We start from the raw sequence: 14,837 nt of genomic DNA, 5'->3' as shown, positions 1-14,837 counted from the left end.
TAGCTGTGAATTCGGTGTGCAATGACCCGGTGGGAGATTTGCTGGTACTGGAATAAGGAACTTCGAGCACGCTGGCGTTTTTACGTGAGAGGAGCGGGTGCATATTGCGGGAAAACTGTTGTGACGGGCAGCTACTGTTCTCGATTGCATGCGCCTCCCACCTTTCTTGTTTGCATGGGATCTAAGGGTCGGAAAATGTGTCATAGAATCACAGTTTGGCGATCTAGTGAATGTTGGTGCCGAAAGGTCATGTTTTCCGGGAACATATGAACCGGTAAAACATGTCAGTTGTCATTTGTCTATTGTCATTTTTTTTGTGTTCTCGATCACGAATGTTGGCACTGGGAAATTGTATGTATTGATATTGTGTCAACGAAGTTATACTGTACTACTCATTTATAACCAATTTACGCAAAGTGAAATTTAGTTGCTTAGCCTTTAAAAAATTCAGTGATGTGATTGCAGCGCTATTTGTGCCAACCTGCGCCAAGAGGTGAAACCTGCAATATCCTACTACATTTGGCCAAAAATTGCATAATTTGCTCCAGGCCTGTTAAAAGACATCGTCTGTGCAGTTTTTCAGTTAAAGATAAAACTTAAAGCGCTCAAAATCTGTCATTCAGTCTCACATAATTGTAGTGCTATTTTGAGTGGTCGTGAGAGCAGAGAGGCAAGAGTGCTCTGGAGTTAAAACAAGGGGAGGTTCTGATAATGCACTGTGACACCTCTGAATGCCAGTAACACATATTGAACAGAATATCATGTTCATTTTGGTGATGACTGGCAGACCACTATGCTCGAAAATGTTCTGCATTGTGACAAGCAAACAAATTGTAGTTGAACCCACTTGACAGACGCAGGTTATCACTGTTTAAGTTTCATTACCATTTGCACTGCAGTTCAGAGATGCCGTCGGTCATCATGACCATTAGCTCAGCTATGAAGATGTGTTCCTCGAAACCACGTCTTGCAAATGGCAACACCAGCATGGAGACGTGTGCCCTACTGCGAACTGCTTTGCCGTTCACCTTGCAGAACGAGAGCATGTGTGGAAGATTTGCTCATGTACAAACAGTTTGTGACATGCAAAAATGCAAGAACTTACACAAAAGCTTCACGGTCTGCCACCGATGTGTACAAACCGTCATTAATAAATACCTTAAATTTAAGTACATTGTCGTTAAATAACGACAACCATTGTGCCTGCCATGCAATCTCAAGACCAAGGGTATATATACTGTATCGCCATTCTTTTATTTCGATAAGGAATCTGTTTGTATTTTACTATAAATCCATGAAAAAAATTGCAGTCTTATTTGCATTCAAAGGATAAACATTCGCAGTCGTAATAAATGAACATGCAGAAAATTTCACTTGAATGCAGAAGCTTGGCTGCGGGTGATGAGAGTGTGGCATCAGCATGACGCACACTCTTGAAACGATTGGGCGATTTTCTCAAGTGAGCATCTATGACCAGCAGCCTAGTTGAGTAGTGCAATAGTCAATGAGTTTTTCGCTAGTGCAGGGGTAGAAATCGAAGTGTCTTTAAAAAAGAAATTCAGGGATTTTACATGCCAAAACCACAATCTAATTATGAGGCATGCTGTAGTGGGGGACTCCGGATTAATTTTGACCTTTATCCTTTGACCTTTTATCTTTGATCTTTCTCTATTTTAACCTTATTTCATTAACGTGCACCTAATGCTTGTCACACAAGTATTTTTGCTGTTTGCCCCAATTGAATTGCGGCTGCCGAGGCCGGGAATTAAACCGGTGATACAATATGCTTAGTAGTATAACGCTAGAACCACTAAGCCACCATAGTGGGTGAACACTGTTCACTGTGTTTTCGAATGGCTTCTGTGGTCACTTTGCACTAAAGGCCTGCTCTAACTAAATTTTTTACCATGCAAAAAGCCCAGTTTCAGATAATTTAGACATGCACTAGCCTCCATGCAAAATCTTACACTTGAAATACAGGTCAGTGCGCCATAACGAGCTCGCAAAAATGTCTTTTTTATACCGAAACTGGAAATAACGCCGCCATTATCGCCCGGCGGAAGTGACATACAGTGAAGAATGTGGAGAACCAGTGCCCATGCTGCCTGGTTTCCTTGCTTGTATTCTGTTCCAGTGTATCAGCGAACAGGTCCCGCACGTCTGCTAGCCACATAGTTAGCGTGTGTGGTGTGTGTTGCTTCCCTATGTCCGGTGTTTACTCAAAATTTTTACAATAATGCATTAGTTAGTATATTTTGTTAGCGGCTTCATGCACTGTGACAACGCCGTTGCGCGCATGCGATGTTCTTTTAATGCTAAGTGTTCTCCAAGTCCAGCCGGTTTTCTCTATCTGGTTGTCAACATTCAACAGCAGGACCTCAATGTGCTCTGCCTCCACTCAAAAAGAGCGCATTGCGATGGCCTGGGTGGCCAAGCTAAAGGTACAGTATAGTCCGGCTTAACGTAGACGCAATCCACGTGTGGCGTACTTACGCTAAATCGGCGAATATTGGACACTCTACAGTCTAGTTTGGCTGGCGTGGTAATAGAACATATCCTATCGCACACCGAAGCAGCTGGAACAGGGTGCTTCGCTCACTAGCTTGGCTGGCCAGCAGCATGCTGTTCGGGCTCGCTGAAGCAAGCGTGTTGCATTTGTGCCTTCGACAAACAAAGAAGCACTCGCTTGCTAGCGCTGCGGCAACAGCTCATCACCGCACTGCTGCGGGTCACGTTTAAAGCGCAGGGTAAAATTTGAGTGATCTTAGCGTCTCCGGCATGACGTATCCGACGTCACCAGCCTGGCACGCTGGAAGCGCCCGACTGATCGATGATCAGACAACTATTGCCATCTGTAGCAAAGGATGTGGGGATGCGTGACTCTCACGCCTCCCCTGAGATCTAGTTTTCCCGCATAGCTCGTCTCCTGCAGGGCGGCTTCGCCCGTCGCGTGGCCTGGCGCCCGCGGCGGTCGGAGTGGTTGAAGCGCAGTGCGAGAGATGGCGCTAGTGTTGCGCTGCGGCGAGGTTACTTGGGCGCCGGTAGACAAGGCGCTGCCTCTTTCCCGGCGGGTCGGCGAACAGCGTGGACATTCCGCGCGCGCGCGGTGACCCATGCTTCTGCGAGACCGCCTCGCGTGGCCGCCTTCGAACGCGCCACCGTTGGCGTGACCGAACACGCGAACGACCAGACGTTGGGATCCAGCATGGGGCGAACATATTCGCTCGTTTTTCGGTCGCGGTAAGTCGGGACTTCTAGATTTGTCGCGCGTCCATCGGCATGTTTCGTGGATAGCAACTCGGCTAGCAGGCATTGATCTATGAAAGGTGCAATAAATGCCCTTGTGACTGTTTGCACTACTGTGTTGTCGTTCCTTTGTCCCAAGAGTACGGAGGAGAACCCCATATCTCCCACGAGGATGATCAGTAGCTCAGGCTTCACACGGGCGGGCTAGAGGGTGTCGAATGGCCTGTGTGCTAAGTGTGCGTAAACTCACGGCCAGACAGGTCGGACTGCAGCCGTGATAAAGCTTTGCCCACTTCACACAAGGACAGCTTTGCCGATGTGACACGCCAGGGGGCAGCAACACAACGGCTACCGGCGACTGTCTAGCCCACCCACAGTGAGCCACCATCCGCCCCCTTGGCGGGTGCAGCTAGCACTGCTCCGCCTCCCCAGCAGAAGGGGCCACCGACCTCCAGGATCTCGTCTCTTCAGATGAGATCGCAGTACCGCAGGGTACTGCAGGGTGGTGTACTTAGCTGTACCCTTTTTATTGTTAAAATGAACTCTTTATGTTCATGTATTCCAAAAGTATATTTTATTCAGCATATGTCGATGATGTACAGATTGACTTTAGATCATGTAACCTCGCAGTCTGTGAGCAACACATTCAGTACGGGCTGAACAAAGTCTCAGCATGGGTAAATTAGGACAGCTTCAAGCTGAATCCGCAGAAAATCTCCTGTCTCCTCTTTACAAGAAAAAGGGGTCTCGTCCCAGAGCCTAGTATCCAGCTCAATGATCAGTGCTTACCTTTAACTACACAGCACAAATTTCTTGGATGTCATACTTGTCTTTAAATTGACATTCATTCCACATCTAAAGTATCTGAAATCGAAATGTTTGAAAACAATAAGCATTCTTAAAATTCAGGCGCACACAACATGGGGCAGTGACAGGGCTGCTTAATGAACCTGTACAGGAGCCTCATACGGTCACGCCGGGACTATGGTTTCGCGGTGGAGCAAACTGCTGGTTCAAGAACATTAAAATTTTGGATACCTTTCACCATTTAGGTATTCGCCTGGCCACAGGCGACTTCAGAACAAGTCCTATACAGAGTTTATATGTAAAATTCAATGAGTGGTCACTCCACGAACATTTATAAGCTTCACATACTTTCTCAGAGTGCAGTCTAATTCTGAACACCCCTGTCATAGAACCGTTAATGATTTGATGTCTACCACACAACTTCAAAAGCGACCTTCAATGAGAAAACCTTCCTCACTACACGTGAGGAAGCTGAGTGAAGAAATGAACATCCCACTGCATGTGCATCTAATGATGGCTCTAACAAGGCAGTTGTCACCGTGGCTGTGGCAACTGATAGAATGTGACACATCCTTTGTTGAAGTTACAAAGCATGCTCCAGAGATGCACATCATCATCATCATCAGCCTGGTTATGCCCACTGCAGGGCAAAGGCCTCTCCCATACTTCTCCAACTACCCCGGTCATGTACTAATTGTGACCATGTTGTCCCTGCAAACTTCTTAATCTCATCCGCCCACCTAACTTTCTGCCGCCCTCGCTACGCTTTCCTTTCCTTGGAATCCATTCCGTAACTCTTAATGACCATCGGTTATCTTCCCTCCTCATTACGTGTCCTGCCCATGCCCATGTCTTTTTCTTGATTTCAACTAAGATATCATTAACTTGCGTTTGTTCCCTCACCCAATCTTCTCTTTTCTTATCCCTTAGCGTTACACCCATCATTCTTCTTTCCATAGCTCGTTGCATTGTCCTCAATTTAAGTAGAACCCTTTTCGTAAGCCTCCAGGTTTCTGCCCCGTACGTGAGTACTGGTAAGACACAGCTGTTATAAACTTTTCTCTTGAGGGATAATGGCAACCTGCTGTTCATGATCTGAGAATGCCTGCCAAACGCACCCCAGCCCATTCTTATTCTTCTGATTATTTCAGTCTCATGATCCGGATCCGCAGTCACTACCTGTCCTAAGTAGATGTATTCCCTTACCACTTCCAGTGCCTCACTACCTATTGTAAACTGCTGTTCCCTTCCGAGACTGTTAAACATTACTTTAGTTTTCTGCAGATTAATTTTTAGACCCACCCTTCGGCTTCGTCTCTCCAGGTCAGTGAGCATGCATTGCAATTGGTCCCCTGAGTTACTAAGCAAGGCAATATCATCAGCGAATCGCAAGTTACTAAGGTATTCTCCATTAAAAAGTGCACATCCGTATGCACTGTTTTGAACTCTATTGAAGTGCTCCTGTCCAGAATTTTATACTGACGCATCAAAGTCACCTAATGGCATATCCTACACAGCAGTCGGGCCATCCTTCTTGGAATACAATATTCTGCACGCAGAAACTAGCATCTTTATGGCAGAAGCTTATGCATTACTCTCGGCTGTAAAACACATAACGGCATTAAAACTACAAAAAGCTGTCATATTTACAGACTCTCTAAGCATAGTAACGGAAACATAATAATCCAGTAGTCAATGAACTTTACTCATGTCTGTGTACTATGTATGCATTTCAACAACATATTGACACGTGTACTTATCTTTATCGGGCAACTACGTTTCGCCGCTTAATTGTAATCACACAGCGAGGGACGCGCCTGCATGTATCCGACGTTTCTGGAAAGTTATCGACGCTTCTATCCGCGTGTCTGTTGTCGAACCTTGTGTTATCAGATTTCATCGCGTGACACGAATGGTGTCGAACTTTGTGGAAGACACGCGGATCCCATCAGTTAATCTGGAACATTCGACGACTGATCTATAAAAGCCGACGCGCTTGACCCGCTAATCAGATTTCCGACGATCGCCGACTGTGTTCGCCGCTTTCGTTGTGCTAGAAGTGTAGCCTGTTTTGTGGGCACAAGTTCGCCCAATAAAAGTTAGTTTTCTCGTTCACAGTATTGCTACTGTGTTCTTCTACGTCACCACCACGTGACATCTGGTGGAGGTGCTTTTCGTCCATGTACAGGACGCCCCCGACAAGCCGTGATCCCAGCCCAGACCACAAACAGAACACCAACGTAGTCCCGGACCACCGAGCAAGCCGCCGTCTTCAACAGCTGCCCCCGGAGCACGGACTTCTACCTGAGAAGACCAAGAAGATTGTGGCCAAGGCAACCGCAATGGCAGCCCCAGCGTCCCCCATCGTGCTGCAGCAGCCCAAGGAACCACCAACGTTCCGCGGTTCCACATTTGAGGACCCGGAAACCTGGCTGGAAACGTATGAGAGGGTCGCTACGTTTAACAACTGGGCAAGCGACGACAAGCTACGACATGTCTATTTCGCATTGGAGGACGCCGCCAAGACGTGGTTCGAGAATCGAGAAGCCACCTTGACGACGTGGGACCTCTTCCGAAGCGGCTTCCTGCAAACATTTCAAAGCGTCGTGCGCAAAGAGCGAGCCCAAGCTCTACTGGAGACAAGAGCGCAGCTGCCGAATGAGACGATAGTGATTTTCACTGAGGAAATGAGCCGTCTGTTCCGCCACGCCGACCCAGAAATGTCCGAGGAGAAGAAAGTACGTCTACTGATGCGTGGTGTAAAGGAGGAACTTTTCGCCGGTATGGTAAGAAGCCCACCGAAGACCGTCGACGAGTTTCTTCGTGAGGCGACGAGCATCGAGAAGACACTGGAATTGCGGAACCGGCAATTTGACCGACGCACCAAGCCAACAAGCTACTCCGGAATTCAATCACTGGCCACGGACGATTTATGCGAGACCATCAGGGCCATCGTGCGCAAAGAACTGCGCAAGGTCTTGCCATCGTCGCAGCCTCAAGTGGCCTCGATCGCCGACATCGTGAAAGAAGAGGTGCACCGATCCCTTGGAGTTCCTGAGTTCCTGAGTTCCACCACGTGACAATATCTTAGTATGTTGGGTCCCAAGCCACAGAGGCATTGTGGGCAATATGCTTGCAGACGAACTTGATACATCCATAACAAGAGCCTGTAGCACCACCATAGCTATCCCTCCCACAGACTTAAAGCCTTGCTTAAGCTGAACGCTGAGGAACTCTTGGCAACCCATTTTAGACCATGAAACCTCTAATAAACTTCATTTAATTAGGCCGCACGTACGAAAAGGGCCTTTGGTAACAAAAGCGCGACAAACTGATGTCATGTTCTGTTGACTGACAATAGGACACGCATACAGTACTCATTCTTACCTGCTGACTGGTAGTGAACCTCCCCTCTGTGCTAGCTGTTGTAGGACTGACCATCCTCCACGTCTTGGAGGAGTATCGGGAAGCAGAAGCTGAACGAAAAAAGCACTTTCCTCTAACATACTGATGCCACATTCCCCTTTATGAGGTAATGTTTCTTGGAGCAGAACGAATTTTTGATCATAAATAAGTTTCAAATTTTTTACAAGATGTCGATTTATTGTGTGTTATAAGCCCATGATATTTGTAGAACATCTGATGAGAGGCTGATGCTGCGATAGTAGCAAGCTATATGGCATATGCCTGCGGCCCCTTGTCCTTAAGGGCCTTGATGAGGCAGTAGCACTACCTGTAACAACATACTTTAGCACATCACCGCTTCATAGTCATTGTTTCTTCATAGCATAGGTTATGTATCATTGTCTAGATTTATTAAGAACTTATTTACGCACTTTCCAACAAATATCTTTTATGCCTCAATACATCCATGTTTCATCCATGTTTCATCCACGTCTCGATCATCATTATTCATTTGTCAATGGCAGTCATTATCATAGCCTTGGCGCTCCTTGGCCACTTCTGGCCCTTGTGCCAATAAACTTCAATTATCATCATCATTTCGCTCTGGCAGGCATTGCTTTCCTGCATGGCTTGCTGCCGCCGCACCTACACCATGGCCACCGCGTCGCGTAGCTCCTTCGAGGCGAATGCAGCATGCAGTTCCTGCTCGTTTCTGGCGCTTTGTCAGAAAGGATTTTGCTCGTCTAGTTGGACGCGTCCGATGTAGAGACGCATGCAGTATCTTGAAGATGATGCACTACCGGAAATGATCACTCAAGAATATCACCCTTGAATACAAATTACCTTTGAACGTTACCTTTGGTTTTCATGCGCCATTGCGCCATGTAGTACTTATAGTCACGCTGAGAAAGCGTTTGCCAAGCAGTTCTTGGGTAAGTGACTGTGCTGTTGAAATGTAGCTTGTGCAGCTTCGTCAACTGCAGTTTACATGCTTTGTGTGCCTTGGCTGGTCCGCGTCACACTTCCTTGCTGCACCGCGGTGCACGCTTTTGCTCTGAAAACTGGAACAGGAAAGATGTGTTCGGCCTTCGTCTACTCAGCATTGTGTACTGCACAGCTATTGATCATGTTCAAGTATGTATACGAGCACCCGATGGCCACACAACGCATTGGCATTCTTGCAACAGCTGAAATCATGAGTGCAACAGGGAGAATGTAAGCCGAGAGAGATGCCCGTCAGCTCGCAAATGATGAGCAAGCAATGCGCCTGGCTGCCTAGGCGCAACATAGTGCAACTGAGAGATCAACAGTTGCGTACAGTTCCTCAATATTTGCCATATCTGCATCGCTACCACTTTGCCGCCATGTGCACGCGTCATCTGCATAGGTGCTATTTAATAGCTGCTAATAACAAATTTGGGCAATTACTAGCCCTGCAGCTTTGCCAAGATTACTTTAGTATATATGCTAGGCATTTATAGTCAATTTAGCCCAAGTGACATTTCTTTGCAGCTTGCCTTTAAATGAAAACTAAACTATAGACACCCACTGTCCAGCATGAGTACCTCATGCATGTTAAAAAATAAAACGAATAAGAAGGAAGAGAAGAACACGCAATTTCATATCTCAAATATATATATATATATTAAATAAGCTGAGTTTCAGCTGGATGATAGGTGTGCTTTTGAGTTGCATGCACATTTACAGTTTGCAGCGATCCTCGATTGCAGGTCTTGACCTGATTAAGAGGTGTGTATCCAAGTACCTCCTAATGAATAAATAAAATGTTCATGCCTCATAAACAATGGAGACACGCAATAAAGGCAGTCAGAATTATTCCTTTTAGTCTATCAGTTTTGCAGCTTGTGCATTCTGTGAATGTGCATACGGAATCTGTGAACCATACTACGGGATTACTTTGACAAATCATGGAGAAATTTTTCTCTTAAATATTGTGGTGATAGAGAAAAGAAAGAGAAATACTTGGTATGATAACAGGTCTTGTCATATGCAAGTTCTTCAATTTGAAATTTAATTGCATTATCTCTAACGTAGCAGTAACATATATATGATACCCAAATGTATTGTCTCTTTCTTTCCCAGCAAATGGGTGTCTATTTCTTCAAATGAAGTTCAGTAATGTGCATGTACTTGTCTTTAGTTTAGATATCAGACTAAGGGCAACAGTTCGTTAAGAATTCCAACTGCTGCAGTGACACAGTACCTGTGGAAGTTTGCTATTGAGAGCACAAGGTCGAGATATCGAATATTGGCCACGGCAGGCTCATTCTAGCGAATATGGAACTCAAAAACGCTAATTTACTTAGATATAAGCGCATGTTAAAGAATGTGTCAGAATTCATTTGGAGTCCTCCTTCACAGCGTCCCTCGTAGTTCACAGGACATAAAGACTCCTACATTTATTTAGCCACTCGTTCTATGAAATGCGGTGAACCATGAGCCTAAGGATTCTGTCCATCAACCAACGAATAAGCACAGCAGGTGGACTGCACCACACAACTGCGTTACCGAACTTGTACTAAAAGTGCAGGCAACATCAAGAGTTGTCTTTCCAGAAGCGGCAAGAATGCCTCCAAAATTTACGCATTGTGCACTCCCACTACAGTAAACGTTAGATTTTTCTGACTCACTAGGGGCCGCGGAAACGTTCGCAAAATCAGGCAGTCCGAAAAAATGAATGCATTCCTTTTACTCCCCCAAAGGCTCAAATCGCCACAGGCATGTCCGAAATAGCTCTGAAGCCGGCCTGCCAGTACACTTATTCGGCGTATCGATGCTCGTGCTGTGATAGGAGATGGCTGATGCATGCGTGTGTCATTAGGAATACATAATGTGTCCCGTGACAATTGCCCCTTCCCACTCTTAGTATGTTTCACCGCAATAATTCGCGTATGCTTCACCGCTTAACATTGCTGTATTGAGGCGAAGCTGACATTCAGAAACCGGCATTATGCAACGCGTCGTGCTTTCCGAGCCACGTCGCCATTGGCGAAGATTACAAAGGCGAAGTCGGCGCCATTGCTGATAGCAGCTAATTCTTTCAATGAAAAACACGGCGCCGAACAGCAAGAAACTTGGTAGCGAACGTCGAAGCAGTAGGCCTAGTGTTGCTGTAGTGGTATGGTAGCTAGAAGGGGGCAGTGGGACGGGCGGCGTATACTGCGCCGTGCGAGGGAGAGGCGCAATGAGCGAGGAAATTTTCTGGTGCCGCTATGGGCGCTGAAGCACGCTGATGTACAAGGACAAGCCGGGTGCGGCCCTTGCCAGTGTAGCGCCAGCGAGGTCTGCCAGGCAAGTGCAGGCATGTACACCGCGCTTGTTTGCATGTCGATCGCGTCGTACATGTGCCACTGAGATTATTTTGAGGTCCATAGTGCGTGATATTGTGCAGTACCTCTGCTATGTGTTAGATAACGCGGCATGGCGTCAAAGGTGCGAGCATGTTTTGTACCCAAGTGCGGAAGCGGGTACAGAACTTGCAAAGTCAAGGCCTCTCTTTTCAGACCGCCTAAAGATGCAGCTGAGCATGAATTGTGGTCGCGAAACATCAAACGTGCTGACAAGGAGTTGACAACAGATTGTGTTGTTTGCGAACGGCCTATTGTACCCTGGGTATGAGTTAGCCACGCTCAATAAAGTGCTAGAGGATGCATTCACATTATTTTTGTCAACACAGAAGCTTCATGCTTTCAGTGTGCATGTTTTTATGTAGTTCTTGAGCACTTTAGCACTTCGCCAAGTGGGATGCTAGCTCCATCGCAAAGAACTCACTGCAAAAATTATCCATCTTGTGGTGTTAACTAAGCTACACTTTTTCACAATATCTTTGAAGAAGCACAAGGCTCTTCAAAGGGAGCATCAGAAACATTTGAAGTTTAGGAGAGTCAAGTAGAGCCTACTGCTAAGCTCGGTCTGATGGGTGCATGTGGATTTCTGTATGTAATAAAGTGTTTCCTCTCGTCTTGTGGACCTGTACAACAAAAGCAGTGATGGAAAATATTTAGTGCACCCGCCGCGGTTCCTTAGTGGCTATGGTGTTGGGCTGCTAAGCATGGTGGTCACATGATCAAATCCCGGCCACAGTGGCCGCGTTTCGATGGGGGCCAAATACGAAAAAAATCCTGTGTACTTAGATTTAGGTGCACATTAAAGAACCCCAGGTGGTCAAAATTTCCGGATTCCTCCACTACGGCGCATGCGCCTCATGATCAGATCATGGTTTTGGCATGTAAAACCCGATAAGTTAATTTAAAATGTTTAGTGCATGTTGAGGCTCGTGAAGGCACCTACATATAATTATAAATAAATAAATAAATATGTATCTAATTTTGTTTTACAAAGCTAGAGCTTTTTAAAGAGCATGTTGCTGGCGCCTGCGGATGCGGAGAGTGAACTGAATGATGCGCTGATGTTATTCCCCGCTTTATTGCGTATAGCCCCAGCGTTGTCTGTCTCTTAGTGTTTGAAAAGTTGAAAGTCGGCGCTTTGGGTTGTTTGTGTTCACGGTCCATGTTCGCTTGAGCTAACACCAAGCCTTTTAGTAAAAAGCAACTCATTCAGAGCAGCCTTCAAATGCAATCTTCCTTATCTTTAAATCGCATGGCTGAACATCTGCTGTGCGTTCCGATGTCGCAAATAACGCATCTTTCCATTCTCTGCTCTCCGAAGAAATGTCACCCTTCTTAATAATGCATCTCTGAGCTGCAAAAGCTTCGTGATGATTGCACTGCGCATTTTTACTTATTTATTTCAATACCCTAAAGGCTTTAGTGGGCATTACATAGGGGGGATTTCAGGTGAGTACATTTATAAACAATACAGTATCATTTATATACAATATCAATACAATATCATATATTCAATACAATATCATTTATAAACAATACAGGTCAAAGACAAGAATACTAATAACAAAACAAGAAAAAAGAGAAGAGCAAGTTGATTTGAACCAAGGTGTCCAGAATAGTATAGATAAAAAAAAATCAACCAAATACATTGAAGACGAGTATATAACATTTTGTTAAATAGCCATTAAAATACTGATCATAAATACATTGGAAAGAAGACTGCATAAATATAGCGTACAAAGCCTGTAAATAAAATGAAGACGGGCAGATACGTGTTATCATATCGATGTTTTTAATTTTGTAAATAGCCCAGGAGTGCCGAGGGAAATATCGAAGGATCTGATATCTCGGCGATGTTGGAAGGCAGCGAGTTCCATTCACCTATACATGCTTGTTGCATTAAAAAATACAAACGCGATGCAAAATGAACGCGGCGCACATGCTAGCTGCCGTGCACCGCCCCTTTAAAAAGCCGTGAAAGCTGTACACCAGCTGCAAGTAGCGCCATCTACAACTTTCATCGCTCCTCTGTGCGCACCACCAGCTCCCGCCCACCACACTGCCCCCTTCTAGCCACTATAGTAGTGGTGGCTACGGCTGCCAGTGGATCTGCGTGCGAGAGTGCCTGTTCGAGGCAGCGAGGAAGGTAATCAAAACGGTGGCAGTGGTGGCAGTGGTGGCTTCGATAATGTTCATTCGGATCTGTGGTCACGGCAAAAAGTCAGGAAAATCGTACGGCGAAGGATTTATGCGTCCAAAATTTCAGACGTTCTTGAGCGTTCTTCACGGTGCCGCGAAGGCGTCCGAATTGTATGGCATGTCTGAAAAATCGGGTGTCCAGAAAATCAGTCGTTGACTGTATTGGAGCCTCTGCTTTAATTTCTTGTCTCAGACACTGCAACTAAAGCATATTAGAAAATATGCTTGAAATACATGCTAATATAGACTGCAATAGGAAAGTGTGTAGGCCTGCAGTCAAAGATTTGAAGAAAGAATAAGGCTCTTCACAGGGAAATGAAGAGCAATCAGTGAATTTAATTCTCTGACATCCTAGACAAGCGCACGCCTGCGAGTGTGCATATACCAGTTCTCGTTGGAGAATATGACAATACTGCTCTTTCTAGACTAAATATTTGCATGGAAAAGTGTGTGCCTGGTAACTGCGCCAAAGTGTTAATTTGCTGCTCCGAAGCAACGTTTTAGCTGCTCTAAAAGGTGCTCCGAAGTGGCTTGGACCAGTCACATCACTGAAAATTGCAGTTTTTGCTTGCCAGCACTGTGCAAGCCTGTGCACTTTTACATAACGTGGCATTTCACCTACTTGGCTCAGAAATTATTCAGTGCCCTCGTGTTGAAAAAAATGCGCCAAAGCATTCAGGGCATTATCAGGTGTATCACTGTTGGTTCTTGTGCCTGCTGGGTAGTGTCCTCGCTGTAATTATCAGCCCTGGAGATACTTGTCATTGAGAACACTGTCGTAGCTGTTTATTTCCACAGAAACACTATATTTTTCTCGCATAGCTAGCAAAGTTGCCTCCTCGAAAGGTGCCAATCTTGCCCTCTTGCTGAGCTGATTAGCAGCTAAGCATCATTGGCAGCTGCAGAAGTTCGAGCTTAACTGTACTTGTTAAGAGGATTCCTTTTGCACTGGGTCTATGGGAAAACAACCAGACGTTTGCACATTGTGGCTCATATCTGAAAATTCAGCCTCACCAGGTTCACCTTAAAGGGAGTCTTACTGTACCTCTACTTTCTCCAAAAACTCTTGGCGTGCCCTTTTTCTCTTAAAACATCTAATGCAATTATTTTCTGTGCTAGGTGCGTTTGAACTTTGGACCCAACTTCAAGCACAAGCCAAAGGATGTACCATGCCTAGGGGTGAGTACAGATATATTTCATTTCTCATGGGAGGCACATTTTGGAACATGGCAAAGGTGCTGTTGGGGCCAGAATACATGAGTACAGTCAAACCTCTGGATGACAAAATGGTTTATTACAAAATAGCAAATAGGTTATTTACTCGCATAATGAATGCAGCCCACACTTTTCCAATCAAGATGTAGGAGACACACAGTATGAGTCCGCATCTGATATGGCATCTGGCGGGTGCGATTGTGTCATACCACGTCTCCTACTTTTATTGCGATAGCAATTATATAGACGCTCCAGGCACATTTTTGCTGTCACCGCCGTCACCGCGCTCTGCATGCTGTAGGTGTGAGTGAAAGCACGCGTGGGAAGCCAACAATCGCAGCTCAATCTCACGCGACGAAGAGCCCTGGGAAGGAGCGGCGGTGGCATTGTACTCTGGCAGCAACTGTGTATTGCACATCCGTGCCCAAGAGGTGCCAACAATCGTGGCTCAAACTCTCGCGTACAAGGGAGGAAAGCGGGTAGGAAACGCACCGTCTTCCGTCATGCGCATAGCGCCAGGGGAAGGGGAGCGAGGGGGGGGCGTAATGTTTTACTCCGGCAGCAACTGCGTATTGTGCTGCTGCGGCGTGCCGTATC

The 14,837-nt window shown here is 45.9% G+C and overlaps 1 protein-coding gene across 1 annotated transcript in view; it reads left to right on the top strand.

The window, feature by feature from the left end:
* Window positions 1–14,837, top strand: part of ash2 (Set1/Ash2 histone methyltransferase complex subunit ash2) — a 110,152-nt gene that overhangs the window by 71,175 nt on the left and 24,140 nt on the right. The window contains exon 15 of the mRNA XM_050196301.3: window positions 14,145–14,204. Within this exon, the coding sequence (XP_050052258.1) occupies window positions 14,145–14,204 (60 nt within the window). The remainder of the gene's footprint in view (window positions 1–14,144; window positions 14,205–14,837) is intronic.

Source organism: Dermacentor andersoni, chromosome 1 (genome assembly GCF_023375885.2).
Source record: "Dermacentor andersoni chromosome 1, qqDerAnde1_hic_scaffold, whole genome shotgun sequence".
Taxonomy (NCBI): domain Eukaryota; kingdom Metazoa; phylum Arthropoda; class Arachnida; order Ixodida; family Ixodidae; genus Dermacentor; species Dermacentor andersoni.
This window is presented reverse-complemented; position numbering and strand designations above follow the sequence as displayed.